The following is a 27,868-nucleotide window of genomic DNA, read 5'->3' as shown; positions in this document are numbered from 1 at the left end:
CAAGAGGACTTGGAGCTGGTCCTCGCCTTGAGGAAGCAGTGGCTTGTTTTCAGGAAGCCACTTTCTGATCTAAGGATCTACCCAGCATGCCTAATCAAGGAGAAGACTGCTATTTTTTTTTCTATTCTACATGTACCAAAGTAAGAATTGGCATTTTTAAAATCAGCTATTTCTACAGTTTCTCTAATAAGATTTGATAAGATTTTCCCACTATACTAAGTTTTTATGTTTTGTTATGCTCAACCATTTATTATCTGTTACTATTTTCTTAGTACTCTAGGAGAATTCATCATTTATCCTTTTTTTCTCTTGATTTATGTTCTTCATATCCTACAAAAATGAAAAGGTTCACAGCATATAGTCATCATTCATTGTTCTCTTATTGGTAATTAATAATCTGTTAATAATTAATAAGTATTATTAATTATCCCTGTTCAAGGTGCCTATGAAGCACTTTGGCCTCACTTGTAAACTTTAGTTTTATTTACTTTGTATTAAATGAATGGGTGGATTGTATTGTACTTCTAGGAACTGTCATGGGTTGAATTTGATTTTTTTCTTCACATTTCCTGCTGAGTAATAAAACCATTCTTCTAAATATGCTTTTTCAGCATTTTTCCTTTTTCTCTATCAAAACTTCCTGTTTTTCTGCTTGATTCATTTGCAGCTCCATTCGGATTTATCCACTTTTCTGTTATTTTGTGACTAATTCTGTAAGTGTATATATTAGAAAAACTTCTGAAATCATCTCAGTGCTATGTTTAAAATGATCAGTGTTGAGCAAAGCTCTGAGCACATATAGCATTTTGTTTCAGATATTATCATTGTAGAAGTATATAGTGAAGCATAGAATTGTACTTAAATCCTAATCTATTAACTTTGTGATTTTCCATCAAAAGCTAGTTACACAAGTCAAGATGTACGAAGTGACCATAAAAAAATAAAAAAGATGTATGAAGTGGTTTTGAAGAACTGTAAAATATATTTGTAAAGAGTACCTCTTTAAATACTCCTACTTACCTTTTTCAGCCCATCTCTTGGCTTATGTCACTTACGTTGTGAAATCAAATGAAGGCTACTGTCAAGAAATAGGCCATAGGAAAGGATAAATTTGTTGACCTCAGATTGTTATTGTCTTCCACCTCAGTTTTCTGCCTTGTCTGTCTCTCCTTACTCCTTCATGTTTGTCTGGATGCCAGGAAACTGTTACAGTGCACACTTTACTTAGGATCTGTTTTGGTAGTACGGTTCTTTTCGGTATTCTCTTTGTTTACAGGGTGACAGCTGTCCCTTCCGTCACTGTGAAGCTGCACTAGGAAATGAAACTGTTTGCACATTATGGCAAGAGGGGCGCTGTTTTCGACAGGTGTGCAGGTTTCGGCACATGGAGATTGATGTAAGTTTTCGGTTTCTGTTATCATAAGCAGCCTGGCGTGATGGGCCAATAAAAAACATAGGGAGAAAGGAGTGCCCAGGTGGCACAGTTAAGTGTCTGATTTTTTATTTTGGCTCAGGTCATGATCCTCAGGGTTGTGAGATCAAGCCCCGAGTTGGGCTCTGCATGTTGAGCTCTGCACTGGGCATGGAGCCTACTTAAGAGTCTCTCTGTCCCTTTGCCCCTCCCCTTCCCACCACTCCCACATGTGCTTGTGCTCTGTCTCTCAAAAAAATACATATATGGGATCCCTGGGTGGCTCAGCGGTTTAGCGCCTGCCTTTGGCTCAGGGCGTGATCCTGGAGACCTGGGATTGAGTCCTGCATCAGGCTCCCTGCATGGAGCCTGCTTCTTCCTCTGCCTGTGTCTCTGCCTCTCTCTCTGTGTCTATGAATAAATAAATAAAATATTTAAAAAATAATAATAGATAATGCTTGCTTAATATCTTGGTATCTTGGAGTATGAGTTGGTATTTTCTGGGAGCTAGTTTGGTAAAGTGTAAAAATCATATGTGTATCTTTGGGGAGCATCTCTATTTCTATGTGGTTTTAAACAGTCTCAAACTTAGAGAAACACTGCAAGTACATTATAAAACATTTTCGAAGCCATTTGGAAGTGAACGACTGACATTTCCTGTCACCCCTAAATACATTTATGAGTTCCTACAAACAAGAAGAACATTCTCCTAGATAACCATAGTACAACCATCAAGAGTAGGAAGCTAACACTAATCTATTACTTTCATGTAATCCTCAAATCCCATTCAAGTTTTGCTGCTGTACCACTTATGTCCTTTATTATAGAAGAAGCAAGATCAGAATGGAGTGTCACATATGGTTTTCATTGCTTTCTCATTCTCCTTCAGTCTAAAACAGTTGCTCAGCTTTTTTTACTTTTCATTTGCCTTGACACTTTTAGTAGTTACAGGCCAGTTACTTTGTAGAACGTACTTCAGTGTGTGTGTGTCTTTTGTTTCCTCTTTACCAAGTTCAAGTCTGTACCTCTGGCAGGAATATCACAGTTCTTCTCAGTGCATACTATTAGGTGGCACAGTCAGACAATTTTAATTATCCCATCACTGGTGAGGTTAACTTTGATCACTTCATTAAGGTGGTTTGTACCAAATTGCTTCACTATAAAGGTTTTCTCTTTATAACTAATACTCATTTTGTGGAGAGGTACTTTGAGACCCTGTCATCCCATTTCTCACCAAATTTTCAGTTTTTTCCACTTATTTATGTTTGTGTGAATTCAGTGTCCTCTTTTATTTAGTGTCTTATACACCATTACTATCATTTTTAATCCTCAGGTTGACCCAGATTTGCCTAGTAAGAGTTGTTCAAGTTGATTTTTGTGTCCTTTTAATGTTTTCATCTTTTGAATACCTTTTTGCGTTCTTGCCTGACAAGACTTTTCAGGCTCATCCTGTATTTTTCCTCCTCAACTGCTGGAATCTCTAAGGAGCCCTGGATCCCTTTAGTGAAGAATGATATATGTAGAAATAAGATTGGGCAGCTTCTGGAGTCTCACTACTTTTTTATGTCTGTGCATTGAAAATCATAAGTTCACATAGATACCTTCAGTTCACCAGCACTACAGGGTTTAGTCTAGGCTGCTCCTTTTCTATACTTGTAACTCTCTTCTCCAAAGTGAGAAACTTGACTTTAATATGACTCGTCTTATCAGTCTTCTTAAGCCAATATGGTATTCACAGCCTCTTCCTTCCCCTCAGGCTCTGACATTGCACAGGAGGCTGCTCTTCCGCAGGGACCTCTCTCTCATCTTGTTTTGGTTCCAACAGCCCTGTACCAGGCCTTCTCTCCTTGCTCCACCACCATGAGGACCTTGTCCTCATCATGCTTGGGCCCCACCATCCTACTCTGGATACCCCTCTCTCCCCATGAACACCCCTTTTACACCTTTGGACTCTGCTGCTCTGTGGGGACAGCCCTCCCATGTGAGATATTTACTTTTCTCATCCTGCTTATATTCTAGCTCTGTACCAGGTCCCTACTTGGGAAGACTCTGCCTTCCTTACCCCACTTAGTCATTGTTGCCTATTCTAGGCTGACCTTCCATAAATATACTATTCCTCATCCTACATTGGGAACTCTTCTGCACAGAAGCCTTGCTGACCCTGCTCAGGCTTCAACACTGCCAGGCCACCTTCCTACACAGATGTCCTCTTAACCCTTCATGGATTCTGATACCGTAGGCCAGTTCTACCTTGTCACCTGGTACCTTCCTCATTCCATCAGGCTCTAATGCCCTGATTTGGACCACATGTCCTTCCCTCTCCCAGCATGAATGCCTACTCTCATTTCTCAGCCTCACCTAATGCCCTTGGACACATTGAGGAACATGGGGAAGGAAGGAAGGGAGGAAGGGAGGGAGGGAAGGGAAGGGAGGGAAGGAAGGGAAGGGAGGGAGGAAGGAAGGAAGGAAGGGAGGGAGGGAGGGAGGGAGGGAGGGAGGAAGGAAGGAGGACTGACTGCAGTTTGTATGCCTGGGCTCATAGAGCTACTTCAGGTGGGCTCCAGATTTATGGCCTCTTAACTGCATTATGTGCTGCCTGTCTTCCAAAGAGCAGGGAATTCACTGAATAAATTCAGAGAAATACTCTGCAGCCTTTGAAAATTCATGTTGTTAAATTGTTGGCAGAGCATAAATTGTCACAACTCCCTAGAAGGTGTGTCTGGGTCTCTAAGAACATCTACATTTAGAGATTCTCTAGAACTCGTGGGACTCAGCACATAGTTATATATCATGTCTAAGATATATTACAGGGAGGGGCACCTGGGTGGCATAGTTTTGAGCGTCTGACTGGGTTTCGGCTCTGGTGGTTGTCTCAGGGTTATGGATCAAGCCCCATGTCTGGCTTGAGATTCTCTCTCTCCTCCCTCCTGCTTTTGCTCACTCGTTCTCCCTCTCTCTAAAATAAATAAATGTAAAAAAATATGATGGGGAAATAACACTGATCATAAAAGAAAAAAAAACATAGGCAGAGTCTACAGGAATCCATGGGTGGTTTCTTTTATGATATCCTTCCCACAGTGATTCACCCAGAGTGCACACTTCCCCCAACAATGAAAATGCAGCACTCCGTGTGGGATGTTTGTGCCTAGGGAAGCCAATTAGAGACTTAGCATCCAAGGTTTTGTTTTTTGTTTTTTTGTTTTTGTTTTTTTGTTTTTAAGATTTTATTTATTTATTCATGAGAGACACAGAGAGGCAGAGACACAGGCAGAGAGAGGAGAAGCAGGCTCCATGCAGGGAGCCCGATGCGGGACTCGATCCCAGGACTCCAGGTTCATGCCCTGAGCCAAAGGCAGACACTCAACCACTGAGCCACCCAGGCATCCCGCATCCAAGGTTTTTAATGGGGCTGATCAAGCAAGCACTCTCTACCTAACACATACCAAAACTCTACATTCCCAGAAGGATGGCAGGTGTTAGCATAAGATGGATTATTTGCACAGTCTAGGCCTCGTAATTAGCTGACTAGGAACACCAAGGGCCAACTTTGCAAGTGGTGTACCTAAGGTAAGAGTCTTCAGGCCGCTTAGTTAATAAATAACTCTTTTCTTCACAGTCTTATTTGGCTGCATTTTTCGAAAATATTGTATGCTTTTTTTTTTTTTTTAAGATTTTATTTATTCATGAGAGACTCAGAGAGGCAGAGGGAGAAACAGGTTCCACACAGGGAGCCCAATAAGAGACTCATTCCCTGGACCCAGGATCACGCCCTGATCCAAAAATAGATGCTCAGCTGCTGAGCCACCCAGGCATCCCTCATCTGTGTTCTTCTGTGCAAAAGTAGATACATACAGAATTACTCAGGGTAGCATAATTTGTAATAAAATATCTTTAATCTTCATTTAAAGTAAGTTTGTTATACAGTGAAGTGCTGGGCAGCTGTTAACAATTTTTTTAAAGGGGTAGGGATGCCTGGGTCAGTGCTTGAATGTCTGCCTTCCGCTCAGGGCGTGGTCCTAGAGAGTCCCAGGATCGAGTCCCACACCAGGCTCCCCACAAGGAGCCTGTTTCTTCCTCTGCCTGTATTTCTGCCTCTCTCTCTGTCTCATAAATAAAATCTTGTTAAAAATAAATTTTCTTATTTTTTATTATTATTTTTAAAGATTTTATTTATTTATTCATGAGACACATACACACACAGAGGCACAGACATAGGCAGAAGCAGGCTCCATGCAGGGAGCCCGATGTGGGACTCGGTCCCGGGTCTCCAGGATCACACCCTGGGCTGAAGGCGGTGCTAAACCGCTGAGCCACCTGGGCTGCCCAAAAATAATTTTTTTTTAAAGGGAAACTTTACTGGATGGAAAGATCAGGATATATTGTCAGTGAAAAAGCAAGGGACAGAGTTAGGTGCATAATATGCAACTATTTGTGTAAAAGAAAGGGGGAGAAGAATTTGTTTTTCATCTACATGTGTATTTTTAAAATCTCTGGTAGCATAAAGGAGAAACTTGACAACAGTGGCTGTCAGGGAGCAGTACAGGAAAGGAAAGGAGCTTTTTTACTGTAACCCCTTCTATATGCAGTTGATTTTCATTATTCTGTGGGTTCCGTGTTTGCAAATTTTCCAGCTCACTAAAATTTATTTGTAACCCCCCAAATCAGTACTTGCAGTGCTTTTCATGGGCCATCTGCAGACATGCAGAGCACTGAAAAGTTTGAGTCACCTGACTTAGACACTCTTGGCTGAGGTGGGACAAGGTGATGCTCTGCCGCCTGGTTTCAGTAGTCATCCTGTAAGCAAGTGTCCTTTTTGTAGTTTCTTTAAGGCCATCTTTTTTGCATTTTTGTCTTTTTTTGTTGGTGATTTTATCCTTTTTGTGGCTGATTAAAATGGCTCCCAGATGTGGCGCTGAAATGCTGTGTGATGTTCGTAAGTGCAAGAAAGCTCTTACGTGCCTTATGTAGAAAATACTCATATTAGATGAGCTTCATTCAGTGAGTTTATAATGCCCTTGGCCTTGAGTTCAGTGTTAATAAATATATTAAATGAAGTGTCATTTTTTTTTAAGATTTTATTTATTTATTCAAGAGAGACATAGAGAGAGAGAGAGAGAGAGGCAGGCTCCATGCAAGGAACCCGATGTGGGACTTGATCCCAGGACTCCAGGTATGATACCCTGGGCTGAAAGCTTATGCTTAACCGCTGAGCCACCCAGGCCTCCCTAAATGAAGTGTCTTTAAACACAAACACAAATATAACCAGTTTACGTATTGATCGTTGCATGAAAATGTTGTGACAGAAACTTGCAGGAACCTGACTCTAATTCTGTATTTCCCTGAGGAGCAGAGGGATTCAGTATTGGCTAATTTAGTATTCATGGTGACTTCATAAACATAACTACTTCAGATAATGAGAATCAGCTATGTATCTTTGGATCATGTGCTGTATTACTTTTTAAACACTTAAATAATTATATAGGAGAATATTACTGTGGAAGGAGGTGTTGCCAAATGAAAGTATACACTTTTTTTTTTAATTTGGGGGGAGGGGGAGACACAGGCAGAGGGAAAGTAGGCTCCATGCAGGGAGCCCGATGCAGGACTCTATCCTGGGTCTCCAGGATCAGGTCCTGGGCTGAAGGCAGCGCTAAACTGCTGAGCCACCCAGGCTGCCTGAAAATGTACACAATTATATGGAATACCTTTCTTTTAAGTCTATATACAGACACCTAATAATCTTTTTCTTTCTTTTCTTTCCCCTCCCTCCCTCCCTTCCTTCCTTCTTTCCTTTTTTCCTCTCCTTTTCTTTTCTTTTCTTTCTTTTTTTTTTCCTTTCCATTCCTTTCTTTTCTTTCCTCCACGCCCAACATGGGGCTTGAATTCCTGACCCCAACCAAGATCAAGAGTTGCATGCTCTGCCAACCAAGCCAGCCAGGCACACCTATAATTCTTGTTTTAAGTCTGAGGATGGCATGGCAGACATTTATTACCATTTTGCGAATGGTTTTCATTGTGTATTACTTTTTATTTAGAAACAATCTAGTTAAGTGGATTTTTTTAAAGGGGAAACTTCTGATGAGGAAAGATCAGGATATTTTGTCAGTGAAATATGACACTGACAATAAATGTCATGTGACTCCCACATATAGAGGATACAATTAAGTCATTCAGTAATTTGAAAACTGCTTCCAGGAAAGAAGTAAAAATTTAAGCAAAGACAGACCCAGGAACAAGAAAGATTGATATTAGATTCTGCCTTGAGGAAGGAGTAATTAAATAATTGTTGTTAATTTCTATCTAAAAAAACAATGGAAAAAAAATAAAATAAAATAAAAAAGATAAAAAATAAAAAAACAATGGTAACTATTAGTATACTTACCTTTTGGATGTGCCAGGAAACTGATAAATTCTATCCAGTTCTTTGGAAGGTAAAGGAATTTGGTGTAGTTTTTAAAAATAGGTAATGATATATGTGGTAATAAATTCAGGACATAAATTTTGTGAATACCTTTGTACCAAACTGCCTTTCAGAGATGTTGAGCTAATTTATATTTCCATTGTCAGTACATGGGACTGTATGGGTTCTTCCATGTCCCTACCAACCCAGCGTGCTATCAAATTTTTGATCTCTCAATATATAGTAGATTTTCATCTTTGCCCTTTTGGATACATTGAGGATCTTTTTGTAATAGTCATTGTTTTTGTTTCATATTTTCAGCTTCCTGAAGTAATGCTACTATTCTTTCCTAGAATTTTAAACCTAAAGTTGCTTATGACGAGAGATCTAGCATAATCCAGCAGATCCAAATCTGTCTTGACCCTTTGTCCCTTGATTGTCACTGAGCACTCCGTCCAAGCTAATCACTGTCCTGACTAGTCTACTGTAGAGAAGTTTTGCCTGCTTTGATTTCCCCATCACACAGTGATGGCCTCACACAGTGTGTACTCTCTCGTGTCTGGCTTCTTTCCGTACTGTCAAGTGTAAGGATGGTTTTAATCCTTCTCAGTAGTAAGTAACATGCTCTTGTACGAATAAACTACAGTGTATTTATCCATTCTGGTGTTGATGTACAGTTGGGTTTCCGTTTTGGAGCTGTTACACATAGTATTGTTTTAAACTGTTCTTTATATACATCTAATGTATATATTAGAATGTATTTCTGCTGTACATACGTCCTGTGATCCAGCAGTTTATTCCAGATGTGAGGATATTTTTTTTTTCTTATTCCCCTTCATAAGAGTGAGGTAGCTTGGGAAGGAAAAATACCTTAGTGTGTTATTTGTGCCTGCCTTGAGAAGTCACGAAAGGGAAAATTTTCCTCAAAGCTGTGAGCTCTCAGTTTAAAATAATAACTGCAATTTATTGAGTTCTTTCTATGTGTTAAGTGCTTCATATACATTATTTCATTTAATCCTCCTAAGAAACCAAGTAGATAGCTCCTGTTACTGCTATTTTACAGCTGAGGAACGTAAGGCTTAGAGGCGTTAAATTGTCCAGCATCACATGGCCAGTGAGTAGCATAATGTTATCTTGGGTTCCATAATCTTAACTAATGTATTGTCCTGCTTCTCTAAATTAAATATAGGCATTTAGGGGTTCCAAGATGAGGGCAGGGAGGAGGGAACAGCAGATGATCTACTTCCCTGCTCCCTTCTCCTTCAAGCGTGGAGTGGCACTTTGAGCAACCCATCTTCTTCCTCACAGTCAGTTCATGTGCCTCAGACTTCTGAAGCCTGAATGAACTTTTTTTAAAGATTTTTAAAATGTATTCATGAGAGAGACAGACAGGGACATAGAGGTAGGCAGAGGGAGAAGCAGGCTCACCGCGGGGAACCCAATGCAGGACTCCATCCCAGGAACCCCGGGATCATGAGCTGAGCTAAAGGCAGATGCTCAACTACTGAGCCACCCAGGTGCTCCCTGACTGACCTTTATTCAGAAAACAAGAGACCAAATTAATACAGGTCACACCTAATTTTTTATTTGAAAATAATGGTTTTTTTTTTTCTTATAGAAAAAACGTAGTGAAATTCCTTGTTACTGGGAAAATCAGCCAATGGGATGTCAGAAACTAAACTGCGCTTTCCATCACAACAGAGGACGTTACGTTGATGGCCTTTTCCTACCTCCAAGCAAAAGTGAGATGTGTTTTTGGTTTTAAAATGATAGTTACTATTTACTGATACCTATTACGTACACTGTACAGAGTATATTACATATATTGCCTTTAGTCTTGCAAAAGAGCAGTTTTATTTCTACTTTATAGGTGAGGGAACTGAACTTTTCATTAAGGTTAAGTGACTTGTACATAGTCATGGTCATAAACCAGTAATATCACAATCAGGATTAAAACTTTGTTACCGAAAGCCTTACTGCCTCCCAAATGTTTCTTGGTGTGACACTTTAGATTACTATAGCTTCATTTCCTATTTTCCTAACAGACCCAGTGAGTTTTCCAGAAGAAACTGGATTCTCCAGATCAGGGTTTGGCAAATGTGGTCCTCCACCTGTTTTATAAAATAAAGTTTTATTGGAAGGAAGCCATATCCACTCATTCACATATTTTCTATGGCCACATTTTGTGCTTCTGGTGTAGAGTTGAGACACAGAGGTCTACAAACCCTAAAGTACTTACTGCTCCCTTTACAGAAAGTTTGCTAACCCTGCTCTAGGCTATATCTAAAATAAAATTTATACTCTCCCCAAAACTAGTTTTTATTTCCAAATATCCTTTCACTTTTCCAACCGGAATGATTAGCCACTTAAAAGCCACATCTTCTGTGATTAAAAAGTGATGGCTGCACATTCTCCTTTCTATTTAAGAGAAAATAGTGGGCTTTGCTCCTCTCTGATTTAGTTCAGAAGCGTTATCTGCCCTTTTAACAACTACTTTTTTGCTGAAGTAAAAGCCTCTGAATTTCAATATTAAAATTAAATGTCTAGAACTTGCAAATAATTTTATGCATCTAGCCTCCAGACTATTCTGTGTTTTGAACACCTGTTTTGAGTGTGTTTATGTACAGAAGAGTTATTAGCTAAAAGCCATTTTTTTTCCCTCCCTGGGAGTTTAGAACCTAATTGTGAAAATGGGAAAATCAGGTAAAAAGGCATAAGTGGTCATAAGGAAAATGCACCAAACTTAGAGATTTTTGATGAATTGGGACTTTATCTTCTCTTTTTAATTTATGACTAATGTTGTATGTCTAGCTGTGTTGCCCACTGTGCCTGAGTCACCAGAAGAGGAAGTGAAGGCTAACCAGCTCACGGTTCAACAGAACAAATTGTCTGTCCAGTCCAATCCCTCCCCTCAGTTGCGAAGTGTTATGAAAGTAGAAAGTTCAGAAAATGTTCCTAGCCCAACCCATCCACCAGTTGTAATCAATGCTGCAGATGATGATGAAGATGATGATGGTAAGTTTTAGCTCTTTAAGGCAAATAAATGATCAGGGTCACTCAGTGAATTGGAATAAGGATTAAAGCTGTAAGCCTGCTGTCAATTGTAAATTTGCCTCTCGTGTCGATACATAGATCAGTTTTCTGAGGAAGGTGATGAAACCAAGACACCCATCCTGCAACCACCTCCCGAAGTTCATAATGGATTACGGACAGCCTCTGCCCGGAAACCTGGGGTCAATTTGAAGCAAGGTAAGAAGAGGCTATATTGATGCTGTTTCCTGCTCAAAAGTCTGAAAATATTGTTGAATGTGCCCAAATTATTTTAAATACATTTGAAATTTAGATCACGATCACCACCACCTCTGTCCTCTGACCCCACTGTACACACACCCATACCGACACTGCTTTTATTCAGAAAACATTTGAGTGCTTGCTGTGTACAATAAAATGCAAAAGGAGTGAAGTGTTAGTTCCTCATATGATTTCTATTTGGGTTTCTCAGGTGAATGTTTGAATTTTGGAATAAAAACTCTTGAGGAAATTAAGTCAAAAAAAATGAAGGAAAAATCCAAGAAGCAAGGCGGTAAGTTATTAGTTTTGACATGGCTGGTTGAATTTTTCTGGAGGAGAGTAACAGGGACATTGCTGATAATAAGGAAACTTAGCAGCCAAAATGGGCACGTAGATTTTGACTTCTTTGGCTTGTTTGAAGTAAAACACGGACATATTTTTGCTAGCACTGCTTTTTTAGTACTTGAAAGAACTGCTTTATCTTCAGAAATACAACTCCAAAGAATGACATCTAGAAATCATATCGAGGGGCACCTGGGTGGCTCAGTGGTTGAGCATCTATCTGCCTTTAGCTCAGATGCCCTTGGATCTTGGGATCGAGTCCAGCACAGGCTCCCTTTAGGGAGCCTGCTTCTCCCTCCTGCCTATGTTTCTGCCTCTCTCTGTGTGCCTTATGAATAAATAGTCTTAAAAAAAATCATATTAAGAGAGGAAAAACTTTATAGTAGATGAATTCTTCTTAGGAGCTGCCACAATTTTCTTCTAGAGCTTACCTCAGCCTGGTCAGTTTGTATTTCCAATCCTAAAAATTACAGATAACCGTGTGAAATAAAATATTTAGAAAGCATCACATGGTTGGTTTTAGAGTACTCTTGCTAATACTTGTTCTGTAGGGACTTGGAGTTGTGTTTCACAGGTGATTGAATATAGATTTTTTTTTTTAAACATTTTATTTGTTTACTTGACAGAGGGAGTACAAGCAGGGCTGAGCAGAGAGCCCGGTGTGGGGCTCAATCCCAGGACCCTGGGATCATGTCTCAAGCGGAAGGTAGACACTCAACTGACTAAGCTACCTAGGCTCCCCTGAATATAGATTTTTAAAAGGTTGAATTGACACTCTTGGTGGCTGGTGTGCTTCTGAGGTTAATTTTAGAATGTTAGTCTTCTTGGTAAATGAAAAATAGATTGAGTGCCCAGGTTACTGAAAACAATTTATATTTTACCTTGTATACAAAGCAGTTAAGAAATAGGGATTATCTCCTCTCTCCCACCTCACCCCAATTCACTATGGGCAAGTAGGAACAGAAAGATTGGCTTGCCTAAAAAAAAAAAAAGAAAGATTGGCTTGTAGTTATCTAGTGGTCTGTATTGAACTTGTCACAAAAACAAAATTTCTTGGCTTATTATAATAGCTTTATTTTCCATAAATTATTTGCTGTTCTTTGACTTGCTTTATTCAGAAGGTTCTTCTGGAGTTTCCAGTCTTTTACTCCAACCTCAGCCCATTCCAGGTCCTGAAAAAGAGAATGTCCGGACTGTAGTGAGAACAGTAACTCTATCCAGCAAACAAGGTGAGATATGGATAGGGTTAGGTTGAGAGTTGTCAGGCTACAACTTCTAAATAACTGGGAGAGCCAAGTTCTTGGGTATAGTTTACCTTTGATGGATTTGCAGGAAGACTTTAGTATATTTGGTCAGATACAAGGATGAAAAGAAAAACTTAAAAAAGAAAAATAGTGCATTTGACTCTTAAAAGGTTGAAATTCTTGCTAAAGCAGCTCTCACATTTATGTATATTTAATTTTTACATTTATTCTTTATCTGTTCCGTTTAACAAATTTATTGACTGCCCATTGTGGATAAAGAACTCTAATCCACTCTTTAAGTTACAGGAAAATGTAAGCCTTTTCCCTTAGTAGTTTTAAACCTGGTAAAAGAAATATGACACTAGTAACTGTATACATATACATTTAAATGTGCTGTTCAAACAGCAAAGAATTAGAGGAAAGAGAGCTCACCTTTTGCTGGTTATCAGAGTTCTACATGAGAGTTGGCAGTGGAGTAGAGTGTGACTTCATTTAGCATATCGAAGTACACAAGCAAAAGTATGGCTTGGGTTTCAAGATCAGTTGATTAGAACACACCTGTCTTCATACACTTGGCTACTGTCAATAATTAGGACTGTGTCATTGATTCATTTTGGGCTGTGCATTTGGCTATTTAAATTATTAATAGGTTAAATCCCCCCCCCCACCCATGTGACTACTGAGATCGGATTTTCAAGAGATTTTCTGGGTGGGCTCATGATATCAGAGCATACTTTATACTCATTATTAGTTAGCAAATACAGAAAAATTGACTAATAGTAGAGAAATTCTTTTTTTGCCATTTCAGGAGAAGAACCCTTGGTAAGATTGAGTCTCACCGAGAGACTGGGAAAACGAAAATTTTCAGGTGAGATGAATTTTGTGCAGATCTTTTGTTTTCTGTTTGTGTATTAATATGATATGTTCTCCAAAACTGCCTTTATACAAATGTCATGTTGATACCAATTTACTTGCTGGTCCCCCTTGAATTCTTGGCTAGAAGAACTTATACAATTTGTTTTTCACATGTGTATTATACCTTTTATTGATTTACATAAATTTATAGTGTTAGAATTTAAGTAGATTATAATAATCAACTCTTTAGAAGGTACTATGTTGAAAAAACAGTAAAGAAAATATCTTTGTCTCTTGAAATTTGAGGTTTTAGAGGGAAAAAAGTTTCCAGTTAATATAAATTTGGTCCCTGAGTTTATTAATTCTATTTTATGTTTAGGGAAGTGTTTCATCATATTATTGAGTTGCCATGTACATACTCTAATTGTGTCTGTCTCAAAAGGATTTTGAAAATCTTCTCTGATTCCAGCTATTCCTCTATGCTCTTTTTAAAATGTGTTTGCAAATATGAAATCTTTTGTGTTTTCTTTGATACCATTTTCACTGCCTGAGAAATTTTAGGCAAAATATCCATCTTTTTAATGTCAGCATACATGTAAACTTTGTAATTTTTGGCCTCATATTTAAATTATGAATAATAGTAGAGAAAAAATCATTACCCTGTGTAGGGTCTTTCATGTTTTTAATGGGACCTTGCAAAGTTATTGTATGTTCAGTCAAACAGTCTGAAAAACCATTTTTAACTTGTGACATTTACTATTCAATTCAGATATAGTGGTTATAAGTCAGTAAACTTGGTAAGGTCTTGGCTCTATTACTAATTGGTAACTTGAGTAAGAATTTTCATAACCTTAGATTCCTACTTTGATAAATGTTGTTTCTACATTCTACTTTTTGTCCCTTACTTCTTTTTTCTGGGACATTTTTATTTTCTAGCATTGAATTCTAAGGATGCTAGTGAATGAACACACCATATAAATGCAGAAAACTGACAGTTATTCTGTGTTACCAGTTTTGCTCATATTTCTTGACCTTGCTAAAGTTGGATTTGAACTCTTAAGCTACGTTCTCTCTGTTTGTAGGTGGTGACAGCGATCCTCCATTAAAGCGTAGCCTTGCACAGAGATTAGGGAAGAAAGTAGAAGCTACAGAAACTAATACTGACAAAGCACCAAAGAAAGGTAACTTTTTTCTAATATGTTGTGTGTGTGTAATCATGACACTTGTCTCTTGTAATACTAACAGGTAATGATTTGTCATTCCTTTTTGTTCAGGTAAATTAGATTGTCTCATGTCTGTATTATTCAACAAACATTTGAATATTTACTCTGCTAGATTCTAGGTAGACACCGCTGCATAAAATAAAAACATCACAGTCCTCAGGAGCTTTTATAGTATAATGGCAGATAGGAATACTTACATATTTGTGGTAAAATCTGTGACAGGGTTCTCGCTTCGGCAGCATATATACTAAAATCTGTGACAGGAAAAGTACACAGTGATATGGGAGCACACAAGAAGGGCACCTCTTTTACCATCTGCCAGGGAAAGGTTCCCCGGGGGAAATTATGTTGAAGCCTAGACCTAAAACATGAGTTAGGAATTAGGCAGGTGAAGTTGAAGGACCAGAGGCTATGCCGAGGCAGAGAGAATAATCTTTGCAAGGGCACAGAGCTAAGAACCAGGATATATTCAAGGGATTGATTATGGTTGAAACAGACAGAATTGGGGGTAAAGAGCATGTTGACTGGAGAGGAGGAAGGAAATAGATCATGCAGAGCCTTTTTAAGCCATGGAAGAGAGTTTGCATTTAGTAGCAAACCATGGGATGGTTATTAACAAGGATCAAAAGCTCAGATTTGCATCTCAGAACCATCATCCTCTTGGTTTCAGCTCAGGGATGATCTCATGGTTGTGGGATTGAGCCCTATGTCACACTCTGTGCTCAGTGCAGAGTCTGCTTCAAGTTTTCACTCTATCACTCATTCTTTCATATAAATAATAAAAGCTTTAAAAAAATTTTTTCTAAATAGAGCCATCTCCCTGCCTCTAAAATATGGAGAAAGATTAGAAGGGGACAAGGGTGCTGTCCAGGATATGAGTTACCAGCCTTTTGAAATAATGTAGATGAGAGAAGTTAGTGGCCTAGTTAGTGTTCTAAAAATTGGTATGAGAGATGTGGAATAAATTGAGGGATATTTGGGAGTTAGAATGATTATGTAGCTGAAGCTCTATTTATAGAAAGAAGTCAAGGTTGAATTTTTTTCCTTTTATGACTTGGCAGTGAAAACACTGGTGTTAATTACTAAATGAATGGGTGGGACTTTTTTCCTTTTTATTCTGTGTAATTTTAACTCTTCTTGAAGATGAAAAACTAATTTCCACTTTTCCTCTAGCCCAGGAGGCTGTGATGAGTAGATGTTTTTGTTTAGGATCTTTCTTGCATTCTCAGAGCACACAAGTTAATCTTTCTTTGCAGTCATAACCTTTTTTTCTTTGCCTGTTGATCATATTTAAAAATTTCAGAAAAATTTATATTAAACATTAACAGGGCAGCCCAGGTGGCTCAGCGGTTTAGCGCTGCCTTCAGTCCAGGGCCTGATCCTGGAGATCCGGGATCGAGTCCCAGGTCAGGCTCCCTGCATGGAGCCTGCTTCTCCCTCTGCCTGTGTCTCTGCCTCTGTCTATCATGAATAAATAAATAAATCAAATATTTTTTTAAAAATTAACATTTTTTTAAGACTTTATTTATTCATGAGAGACACAGAGAGAGGCAGAGAGAGTAGCAGGCTCCATGCAGGGAGTTCAACGCAGGACTCGATCCCAGGTCTCCCTGGGCCAAAGGCAGGCGCCCAACCACTGAGCCACCCAGGTGTCCCAATAAAACACATTTTAAATAGATTGAGGGGGCTTTTGATGCCAATGAGATTATAGAAGTTTTACACTAACCATTATTTCCCTGAGTTCAATAGTTTTTGCTTTTCAGATCTAAAAAAAGGTTATTTTTTAAGCCTTCCAAAGTGCTCTAGGTAATCCATGATTCTCATAGATGTTCTGTGGGAAAGAAAAATGTTAAGCATCTAAAGTATTTGCATTAGATGACATAAACCTAATTTAATCTAATTTTGTGAACTTTGCTTTTTTTTAAAAGATTTTTATGTATTTTTTAAATTACTATTTTCACAGCAGATTTTTTTAATATTTATTTTTAAGACTTTATTTATGAAAGAGAGAGAGAGGAAGAGACACAGAGGGAGAAGCAGGCACCATGCAGGGAGCCTGATGTGGGACTCGATCCCGGGTCTCCAGGACCACACCCTGGGCTGAAGGCAGGCGCTAAACCGCTGAGCCACCCAGCCAACCGCTGAGCCATAAATCCCCTTTATGTATTTATTTGAGAGAGAGTGAGCAAGTGGGAAGGAGCACATCCATGAGCAGAGAGGAGGGACAGAGGGAGAGGGAGAAGCAGGCTCCCCACTGAGCAAGGAGCTTGATGTAGGGCTCAATCCCAGGATCCTGGTTGCGTGACCTGAGCTGAAGGCAGATGCTTAACCGACTGAACCACCCAGGCACCCCTTAATATGTGAACTTTGAAGAAAAAAGTCTCTTGTTTAATTTGGTTTTTAAAGTATATATTTTTTTACAGTTCATGTTTCTAAGTCTCTGAAGGAGCGATTAGGCATGTCAGCTGGTCCAAACAGTGAGGAGGCAGCAGGTAGGTAAAACCCTTCGGCCAGCTTCTTATATTTTTTCCTTGCCATAACAATCTTTACTTTTTCACTCATTCATTTACTTATTGTGAGCTTGCTTACTTAGAGTTTGTGTTTTGGGGGTTTTATTTTATTTTTTTAAAGTAATTGATGACTCACTGGTATGAATTCTCTTCTTAAAAGATAGCAAAATGATCAGTTCACCATAGCCTTAGTAGTAAGCAACCAGAAACTACACAAATATCCAACAAAAAGAAATTCAGTTGCAGTTTGTATAGTTACATACAAAAATAATTATTGTCATAAGTCATATTTTGAACAGTCATGTGGAAAACTTCTCATATTGTATTGAGTGAAGAAAGGGTACAAAAAAAAAAAAAAGAAAGAAAGGGTACAAAGAACACCTACTACTTTCGACCTTTGGATTTAGAATAAGAATTTTAAAAAAATAGAATAGGAATCTTAATTTTGTGAGGATGATGAAGTTTATTTTCTTACTACAGAAACTTACTCTCAGGAATAATATCCATATGTATGAGATGATTCCAGTTGTGTAAAGATAAAAAAGTATATGCCTGGGAAAAACACTGTAAAAAATACACCAAAATAATTTTCTTCTCTATGTTCTGTACTCTTCTGTACTAATTTTCAAACCTTTTAAATTGCAAGATCTAACTACTATACAGTTTAAAGAATAGTATAATAAACCTGTACTCCATCCATGCAGCTCCTCTATACATCACTCTTCCTTTAATTTTTTTATTTACATTTTTTATTTAAATTCACTTTTAATGTTACTGCTTTTTCTTAGCACTTGGGTTTCCTGTGGTGGTTCTAAAGGTCTTGTTCCCAAATGGTCCTCTCCTGATTGGGAGACACAAGTGAGGGCTGACTGAGTGGGGAGGGCGTACTAAATAAAAGGCAGCTTGTTTGGGTTGCAGGCTAGAAGGCTGGGGCCCATACCATTGCCACAATAAGAAAGTTTTTTTCCTTCCTAGGCTTTCCCTTTTCCTCTTCTCCCCTGTTCTTTTCCTGCTTGGAATTTGCTCATCTTCTCCCTCCAGCCCCAACCTCCTAACTTACTCCCCTCCCCAGCAGATTTCTCCTCTCTTCAGAGAGCAGTTCCCAGAAGAAGGTCATGGCTGGTCCAACTACTCTATAGGCCATCCTCACATTTCTACCCACTGTTGCTTTTCCTACTAGTTTGGCAGTTTTCTTTGGCACCCCTGGGAGGAATAGATCTCACTTCCTACAGTTTCATTTGTTCTTTTTCTATTTTTCTGTAAATTCAGATAGCTGCTGTCTTATCTCAGAAGTCCCTCAAGATTTATGCTTTGCTAGTGGCAGCCTTGTTTTCCACTGCTGTTATGGATTTATTCTATTTTTAATGTCTTTATTTTGATAAATTTTGGTGGAGTGGGGAACAAGGTTTTCATGTCACCATTTACACACTTCCTTGAAGGTAGTAATTTTGAGATCAGTCCACCCAATGGAAGAATTATTTAAAAAGCCCTAAGGAAGTAATTCAGTACCTGTTTGAGTACTTCCCATGTATAGGTACTATACTAAAATATTTCAGATAATTAAGTATAGTCTGTTTTCATGAAGTATCTAGTATGGCTGGAAATGCAGGCAGTTGCAGTACTGTGGGAGCAGTGGACTGGAGGATGTCAGGTTCTAAAACCAAATTTAATTACAATTAGGCAGCAAGAGAATGAGACTAGTAGGGCAAATTCTGTGTAAGAAGAAACAGAATGTTCAAAGGGTAAGAAGGTGAAAACGAACATGATGTGTGTTTACGGTTGTTAAAAGATATTTTATATTTTGGATCTTTCATTAAAGGCTGTCATTCATGGGCACCTGGGTGGACCAGTCTGTTAAGCATCTGCCTTCGGCTCAGGCTGGATCCCTGTATCCAGCCACAGGTCAGGTCCCTGCTCAGCAGGTCAGCGGGGAGTCTGCTACTCCTTCTCCTTCTGCCCCTTCCCACCACTCGTGCTCCATCCCTCTCTCAAATAAATAAAATCTTAAAAAAAAAAAAAAAAACTGTCATCAAATATGTGTATATAGTTTCCATATTCTTCTCGTTTTTTCCCACATTACTTCATTATTTCTTTTAGCTTGTCAATAATGATGATGAGCCTATCTGTAAAGTGTGAAATTTGCTCTCTAAACAAACGTAGAGGGCAGCCCAGGTGGCTCAGCGGTTTAGCACCACCTTCAGCCCAGGGCTTGATCCTCAAGACCCAGGATCGAGTCCCACAGCAGGCTACCTGCATGGATTCTGCTTCCCTTCTCTGCCTGTGTCTCTGCCTCTCTGTCTCTGTCTCTTTCTCTGTGTGTGTGTCTTTCATGAATAAATAAATAAAATCTTAAAAAATTAAAATAAAATAAACAAATGTAGAGGGATACCTGGGTGGCTCAGCGGTTGAGCATCGGCCTTGGGCTCAGATTGTGATCCTATGGTCTCGAGATCAAGTCCTGCATCAGGCTCCCTGCCTGGAACCTGCTTCTCCCTCTGCCTCTATCTATCTCTGCCTCTCTGTCTCTCATGACATAAATAAATAAAATCTTTTTAAAAAAACAGATGTAGAATGACTAGTGTATCGTTAAAAATAGCTCTTCAGTGACATGCCAATCTCTGGGCCTTTCCCATTTTCTTTGTCTTTTTTTTTTTTTTTTTTCTTTCTGTCTTGTTACCTGCTTTACCTACTATTCATCCTTCAAATGTCACTGAAATATTACTTCTTCTGAAAAACTTCCCTTAACCAATTCCTGGACAAAGGTTGGGGTTCTTGCTGTATGCCCTTATATAGTAATATACTTTTTTGATCAAAGTTATTGTTATTGGGGTGCCTAACTGGCTAGTAGGTAGGGCATGCAGTGCAGCTCTTGATCTCAGGGTCATGAGTTCAAGCCCCATTGGGCCTAGAGCTTTTTTTTTTTTTTTAAACCTACTAAGTTATTATCATCATACTTCTGGATAGAACTCCAACAAGTTAGTGATTTTTGCCACTTAAGAGTTTTCCTTGAGGGCCATTACCTGAAACGTGCAAGTATTTCAGAACTGAAATTGAAACTAATATACTTTGTTCATTTTAATTACTGGCCTACATGATACCACTCAGGACTCTGCCCTGATTCAGGAATAGAGCGTAAGTTGTTAAGATGTGAACTCCAAATACAGTGACTTGTTTTTCCCCCAAAAAACAGAGAGAGTCACTAAAGTTGGTGAGATCCATGTGAAGACATTGGAAGAAATTCTTCTTGAAAAAGCTAGTCAGAAACGTGGAGAATTGCAGCCTAAACTCAAGACAGAAGGACCTTCAAAAGTTGATGATTCTACCTTAGGAACAAGAAGCCCCTCCACTATCCGAATCAAAACCTTCTCTGAGGTCCTGGCTGAAAAGAAACATCGGCAGCAGGAAGCAGAGAGACAAAAAAGCAAAAAGGATGTAACTTGCATCAAGCTAAAGACCGATAGTGACATTAAAAAAACAGTGGTTTTGCCACCTATAGCTACCAGCAAAGGACAATCAGAGGAGCCCACAGGTAGAACAAAGTCTATGCAGGACGTGCACATCAAGACACTGGAGGAAATTAAGCAGGAGAAAGCACTGCGGGGACAGCAGGGCACTGAGAGCAGCACCAGCTCCCAGCCTCAGCCTGAGGCCATCCCAGGGCCAAGGAGGCTTCTCCGAATCACAAAAAAAACAGGTAACAGGGGATCCCTGGGTGGCTCAGCGGTTTAGCGCCTGCCTTTGGCCCAGGGCATGATCCTGGAGTCCCGGGATCAAGTCCCACATCAGGCTCCCTGCATGGAGCCTGCTTCTCCCTCTGCCTGTGTCTATGCCTCTTTCTCTCCCTATGTGTATCATGAATAAATAAATAAAATCTTAAAAAAAAAAAAGTAACACCACAGTTCAGTCTATAGTACCATTTCCCCAAATAGTATTCCAAAGGACAGTGTTCCACAGGATATTTGTAGGAGTTCTTTAGTCCGACATATTTGTGAGCACTTTAGTCAGGTCACTTTGAAAACCACTGGATCAAATGAAGCTACGTTGTTTCTTTACAGGAGTGCTGTATAGACCTTTGATATTGTAATGTGCATTTTGAAACTTTATGAGGATGAATGGACTTCATCTATAATTTTATTTGTCCTATCTTTATTTTCATTAAGAGTTTTGCTTTATTTTTTTTTTAAAGATTTTCTTTATTCATGAGAGAGACACAGAGAGAGAGAGAGAGAGAGAGGCACAGACACAGGCAGAGGGAGAAGCAGGCTCCATGCAGGGAGCCCGATGTGGGACTCAATCCTGGGTTTCCAGGATCACACCCTGGGCCAAAGGCAGGCGCTAAACCACTGAGCCACCCAGGCTGCCCAAGAGATTTGCTTTAAAAAAAAAAAAAAAAAAAAAAGAGTTTTGCTTTAATCTATTCCTAAAGTTGCAGCTTAAATGAAGTAGTTAATGGTGTGTTTATTGTGTGAATATAGGTATAAAAGAAGAGAAGAAACTTCAAGAAGGCAGTGAAGTTGCTTCTCAGAGCAGTGTTGCTAGAACGGAAGCTAAAGAGGTAAGTTTATTTAAGACCATTTCATAGTTCATGGCAAGCCAAAGTCCAGATGAATGATTAAATATGCCATTTAGTTTTAGCATAATAAATTTCTATTTAACAGTTCACTGATAAATTAGGTAAACAATCTTTCACTATGCTTAAACTTTTCTAGGAGAGTTTTCTGTACTTCTGTGTATAGCAATCTTCCCCCCCCCCTTTTTTTTAAGATTTTATTTATTTATTCATAAGAGACAGAAAGAAGCAGAGTCATAGAGAGAGAAGGAGGCTTCTCACAGGAGCCCGATGTGAAACTCAATCCCAGGACCTCGGGATCATGACCTGAGCCAAAGGCAGATGCTCAACCACTGAGCCACCTAGGTGCCCCTGTTCTCTGCTCCCTTAAAAGTTGTTTTTAATTGGTCACTCAATGTTTTTTAAACCAGGCATGGCACTCAGTGTACAAAACTCGGGGACTTTTTTTTTTTTTTTTTTTTTTTTAAGAATAAAAAACCCTGTAATTCTGCAAGCCAGATATATAACAACCATTAGCTTTTTTTCATGGGTTTTTCTCAAGCCTTTTATTTATGTATACATGTATGTGAACTTGTTCATTGTTTAACTCAGGTTTAGAAAGTAATTGAGAACTCTATTATCATTTTGCAGCCTGCTTTAATTTTACTATATTCATAATTCTTTGGGACATTAGTTTTACTGGCCACATAATGTTCTATTATATGAATATAATCTTAACATTTCAATTTTGTTTTACATAGTTAAGGTAATGAACATCATCGAACACAAATCTCGTGCAAGTGTCTGATTATTTATGAGGCATTTGTATTTGACTTAGGGGTTATGATTGTCTAAGCCTATAAAATCGGGGTTTTTGTTATTCCATACATCTTTAACTTTCATCTTTAGCTTGGTACTTTGTATTTAATATCAAAGAGCAAAAGCTCTTATGTTCTGGATCATGTCAAATTCTGCTTGATATAGATGTCAGCCCAGTAACTTCTAAACAAGATTTTCTAAATTGAGGTAAAATTGACATACTAGTTATTTTTTTCTTTTAAACAAGTTTTTTTTTTTTTTTTTTTTTTTTTTTTTTTTTTTTTTTTGTAAGATTTTGTATTTAAATAACCTTTACACCCATTATGGGACTTAAGCTCTCAACCTTAAGATCAAGAGTTTCATGCCCTACCAACTGAGCCAGCCAGGCACCCCAAGGTTTTTTTCATTTTTTGTTGTTTTAATCGAGCTATAAGTAAAGCCTGGTAACTTAAAATAGTTATCGTACAGATTGTTAGAGGTTCAAAATTTTAAATCTTGTGCTTTAAAACTTATCCACAGACTTCAGAAGAGACCACAGGAGTTGGCATCACTAAAATTCAAGTCAAGAGATGTGAGACCATGAGAGAGAAGCATATACAGAAGCAGCCTGAGAGGGGAACCTCACAGAAGGAAAAATCAGTTTTGACACCTCTTCGAGGAGACGTAGACTCTTGCAACACTCAGATAGCAGAGAAGCCAGTGCTCACTACTATGCCAGGCATCACACGGCACCTGACAAAGCGGCCTCCCACAAAGTCATCCCAAAAAGCAGAGGTAGAAACCTCAGGGATTGGGGACTCAATATTGAATGTGAAATGTGCAGCACAGACCTTGGAAAAAAGGGGTAAAGGTGAGTGATTTTTCTAGTGTCTTGCATATTAGGATTTGAAAATTACCAAGTTTCCAATAACTCTCTAGCAGCAATTGAGTTAAATTCCATTTGTGTGCTATACTTGTCACACAGGTGGAGAATAGCATTTCTGATAATTCTATTTAAAAAGACAAAGCTGGGGCACCTGGGTGGCTTGGCTCAGTGGCTGAGCGTCTGCCTTTGGTTCAGGGCATGACCCCAGAGTCCTGGGATCGAGTCCCACATTGGGCTCCCTATGGGGAGCCTGCTTCTCCCTCTGCCTATGTCTCTGCCCCTCTCTCTGTGTCTCTCATGAATAAATACATAAAATCTTAATAAAAAGGCAAAGTTAGATGAGCTCATTTCTCAGAATTTAAAATTGCTGTTTAAAAAGCTTTCTCTAGGGCAGCCCAGGTGGCTCAGCGGTTTAGCACCGCCCTCAGCCCAGGGCCTGATCCTGGAGACTCAGGATCGAGTCCCACGTCGGGCTCCCAGCTTGGAGCCTGCTTCTCCCTCTGCCTGTGTCTCTGCCTCTCTCTCTCTCTGTGTCTGTCTTGAATAAATAAATAAATACATACATACATACATAAATAAATAAATCTTTTTAAAAATAAAAAAACAAAAAGCTTTCTCTAAAGCTCACTTTAGCAGCACATACAGTAAAATTTTTAAGATTTTATTTTATTTATTTATTCACAAGAGACAGAGAGAGAGAGAGAGAGAGCGGCAGAGACATAGGCAAAGGGAGAAGCAGGCTCCACGTAGGGAGCCTGATGTGGGACTCAATCCCAGGAGTCCAGGATCACGCCCTGGGCCGAAGGAAGGTGCTAAACCGCTGAGCCACCCAGGGATCCCCGGATTCCATATTTTTAAGTCATGGGACTGTAACATACAGCATGGTGACTACAGATAACAATACTGTATTGCTGAAAGTTGCTAGGAGAGTGGATCTTTAAAAAATTGTTAACTGTAGAGTAATGGATTAATTAGACTAACAGTCACGTTATATACAAATATTAAATCAGTATGTGGTATACCATGTTAGATGTCAGTTAAACCTCAGTGGGGGAATCCGAGCTCTCTGTGATGCATTTTTTTCTCTGGTTTTGAAGAAGAAAAACACCAGGGAGTGGAAAAACCAAATTCAAGAGCCACTAAAAGGAATTATTTGAGTATACATCTCTACATTATGACCACATTGTAGTACACATTGTTTATGGATTATTTTCAGTTTTGGGGTATCATATTTACAGTGTTGAGAAGGAATTTTGATATTCTAAGTTACTCTCCATGTAAAAGAGGAATTCTAGCTATTAATCAGATATTTTCTGTCCCTAATAGCTAAACCCAAAGTCAATGTGAAGCCATCTGTGGTTAAAGTTGTCTCGTCCCCCAAATTGGCCCCCAAACGCAAGGCAGTGGAGGTCCACCCTGCTGTCATCGCAGCTGTGAAGCCACTCAGCTCCAGCAGCATGCTACAGGAAAGCCCCACCAAAAAAACAGCTGTGGTAAGAAGTAGATCCAACTAGATGGTGCTTTGGTCAGTGTGCTAGGAAAGCAGGGAAGAGTGACTCTGCTTGCTCTCTGTGTGCAAGTACTTATGCCATTTCCTAAGCATTTTAGATGTTTAGGTGGTTACTGTATTCCACGTCCACCGCTAGACATTTGTGGAGTGGCAGGATGGAATTTCTTTTTTTAAAAAACGCTAGTTCTTGGGCAGCAGGATATTTTGCTTATTTGTAAACTCAATCTTTGGATTATTTATTCTTCAATTTCCAGGCTTAAAGAGTGATAAAAACGAAAGTGGCAAAAGTAAATGAATATGCTGAAATAAAAAAGGCCTGACTCCAACTGAGTTTCCTTCCTTTTACTTTTATAGGCAGTTGTTCCACTCCTTTCTGAGGACAAGTCAGTCACTCTGCCCGAGATGGAAAAACCTAGAGACAGGTAATACCTTGTAATTCTTCTTGACCAAACTTTAGGCCACCATTATTATTTATGCTCTCTAGAGAATCACACTGCTAAATAAACCTTCAAATACGTTTATTAGCCACTTAGACCAGCTTGATAGCCAACATAAATAAATCTGCTAAGCTACCTATTAATTGTAAGAAAACATGATATGCATGCAGGGTTGCTGTTCTCCTTTGGTGCCATTGTGTATGTACTGACTCATTTTTAAAATGCTTTAAACATCAGTGTGAATCCTGCTTTTAGAAAGATGAGAACTGAAAACGCCTTGTCCCAAATCAGTAAAACAATTCTGTTATGCTGATATCAATAATAACTCTTTGCTAATATCCTCTTGTGTTTCTCAGACCAGGTGGGACCGTTTAGCCAACTATTAACAAAGCGCAGTTTTCTAATCTTTTGGGTTTTTTCCTTTGTAGTCATGTGCTGCCTCCAACCCAGTCTTCTTCAGACTCCTCTCCACAGGAAGTCTCTGGACCTTCTTCATCCCAAATAGCCACGAAAACTCGCCGACTCAGCTCTACCTCAACAGGAAAGCCCCCACTCTCTGTTGAGGATGATTTTGAGAAACTAATATGGGAGATTTCAGGAGGCAAATTAGAAGCTGAGATCGACTTGGATCCTGGGAAAGATGAAGATGACCTTCTGCTTGAGCTATCAGAGATGATTGATAGCTGAAGGTGGTGGAACATTTAAAAAAAAACACACACACAAAACTGGACTTAGTTTCGTCTATTACAACATTTACCCAAGATGATCGTTTCTTTAGTCTAGAATTTGCCCCAAATCAGAAGTATACCTCTGAATTACCTGTATGTGTCCTGGATTCCTTGGGGTCAGATTTTTAAAGTCCCTTGATAACCATTTTGTCCATTCGATGCCATGGGTTAACATCTGTGAGAAAAATGTTCTGTCTTACACCTCTTCACAAAAAAACTGAGAGGGAGAGCCAAGTCAAAGAGTGCAAAAGAACTTAGTGACTCCTTGAGGTGTTTGTCAGTTTGGGCTGTTTTCCCCTTTGCTGTAGTATTTCTTTTATGTATTGTCTTAATGTACTTATTAATGTGACCTGAGTTTGAAAAGGAAGAAGACCAGCTGCTGCCAGTAAGGACCAAATTTCACACTACCACTAAACAAAAGACCCGCTCCGTCTGTGTTAAATTGTATGTCTTTTTAAAGGTATTTGGAGATTCAACTAAGCTTTAGAGAAGGCTGAGCAGCTCTGGAAGCTTGTAATCTGGACATAACTTTTTCAACCTGATTTCCATGCTTTTGCTGCTCTGTAAGCCTCTGAAGAGCAATAGCTAATTTATTATTACTGTAATTTTTTAAGGCTTTAAAGTGCCTCCGGGGTCCTCTGAAACTAATTTTCTATTTCTCGGATTCCCTGGGATTCTTCATAAGAGATGGTGACATAATGATTAGAAGAATTCTTTTTTTAGCATGAAAGTTGTCCCTTCTCTTCTTCAGTACTTGCCTCCTGCTGGCATTGAATTATCACAGGGATAAAAATTGGTTAATTTTTTATTTCTCTCACAGCAAACTCCTCTTGCCCAGTATTTATTTGGTGCCCTTTAACCACCAGAGGGGGGGAAAATGAACTCCTCCAAGCTGCCAATATTTATCTCTGGACTCTAGCGGTACACTGAATTGTACTGTAGTGGGATTATTGAGATGCTCTGGGGGTGTATTGTATACCTTCCAGTTTTCTTCATTTCTGAATTGAATTTTCTTTTCTTGATGTCCGTCTCCTTCATATCACCTCAAGGTTCAGACTTGTGAAGGAACAAGTATGATGGGGATAAGAGTCTTGAAAGGAGACCTACTGTACGTAATCAGAAGAAGAGGAAAGAAGGACTTGTCCATTTTGATATTTTGCTGTAGGTGGCCAGTTTTGTTTCTCATAGGGAAATCTGACCCACCTGTCATGTTGGCTCCTAAGGAACTGCTGTTGTAAGCGGCTCATCAAGAGTTGAACTTCATGTAGCCTTGTTGGGAATATGGTAAAGGAAGAAAGCCACAGGACTGCCCATTCAGTCTTGGGAAGATCTGGATGATTCTGCACAAGCAAAAATGACTTGAAATTTATGTATAGACACCTCTCTACCAATCCATCTTCAGCTGACTGAATGTTGTATAATAGCCCTTCTCCAAAGCAGGGGTGGAATGTTCTGGTTTCACCACAGATTTTCTACTCCTTTCATTTTTGGAATCAGCTTAAAGATTCCAGGTCCCTTTTGTATATAACCTTTATTTTGCTTTTTTAAAAATAATTTTGTTTCATATTTAAAGTCCTTGTATTAGTCATTGATTCATGTTCAGCATTATTTGAACCATTTGCCATTACAAGAAAGAAAAATACTTATTTGTGTTTTAAATAAAACTGGTGTAGGAAAGTCTGGA

The 27,868-nt window shown here is 39.0% G+C and overlaps 1 protein-coding gene across 1 annotated transcript; it reads left to right on the top strand.

Moving 5' to 3' along the window:
• ZC3H11A (zinc finger CCCH-type containing 11A) lies at nucleotides 1-27,868 on the top strand. Its single transcript, XM_077886636.1, has 16 exons — nucleotides 1-140; nucleotides 1,277-1,396; nucleotides 9,430-9,553; nucleotides 10,623-10,826; nucleotides 10,944-11,060; nucleotides 11,314-11,394; nucleotides 12,563-12,673; nucleotides 13,497-13,556; nucleotides 14,626-14,724; nucleotides 17,190-17,258; nucleotides 20,467-20,970; nucleotides 21,752-21,831; nucleotides 23,164-23,494; nucleotides 24,836-25,002; nucleotides 25,374-25,441; nucleotides 25,885-27,868. The coding sequence occupies exons 1-16, from the start codon at nucleotides 87-89 to the stop codon at nucleotides 26,141-26,143; spliced, it is 2,448 nt and encodes an 815-aa protein (XP_077742762.1). The 5' UTR covers nucleotides 1-86; the 3' UTR covers nucleotides 26,144-27,868.

This window comes from Canis aureus, chromosome 38 (genome assembly GCF_053574225.1).
Source record: "Canis aureus isolate CA01 chromosome 38, VMU_Caureus_v.1.0, whole genome shotgun sequence".
In the NCBI taxonomy this organism is placed as follows: Eukaryota; Metazoa; Chordata; class Mammalia; order Carnivora; family Canidae; genus Canis; species Canis aureus.
Note: the sequence above shows the minus strand (reverse complement) of the source record. Positions and strands in the feature narration are given on the sequence as shown.

Excerpts from the sequence above, each read along its gene's own strand:
- ZC3H11A (XM_077886636.1), top strand. The coding sequence starts at position 87 with ATGCCTAATCAAGGAGAAGACTGCTATTTTTTTTTCTATTCTACATGT. Across the intron at positions 1,397-9,429 it reads TTCGGCACATGGAGATTGAT|AAAAAACGTAGTGAAATTCC; the intron begins GTAAGTTTTCGG and ends TTTTTCTTATAG. Across the intron at positions 14,725-17,189 it reads TGACAAAGCACCAAAGAAAG|TTCATGTTTCTAAGTCTCTG; the intron begins GTAACTTTTTTC and ends ATTTTTTTACAG.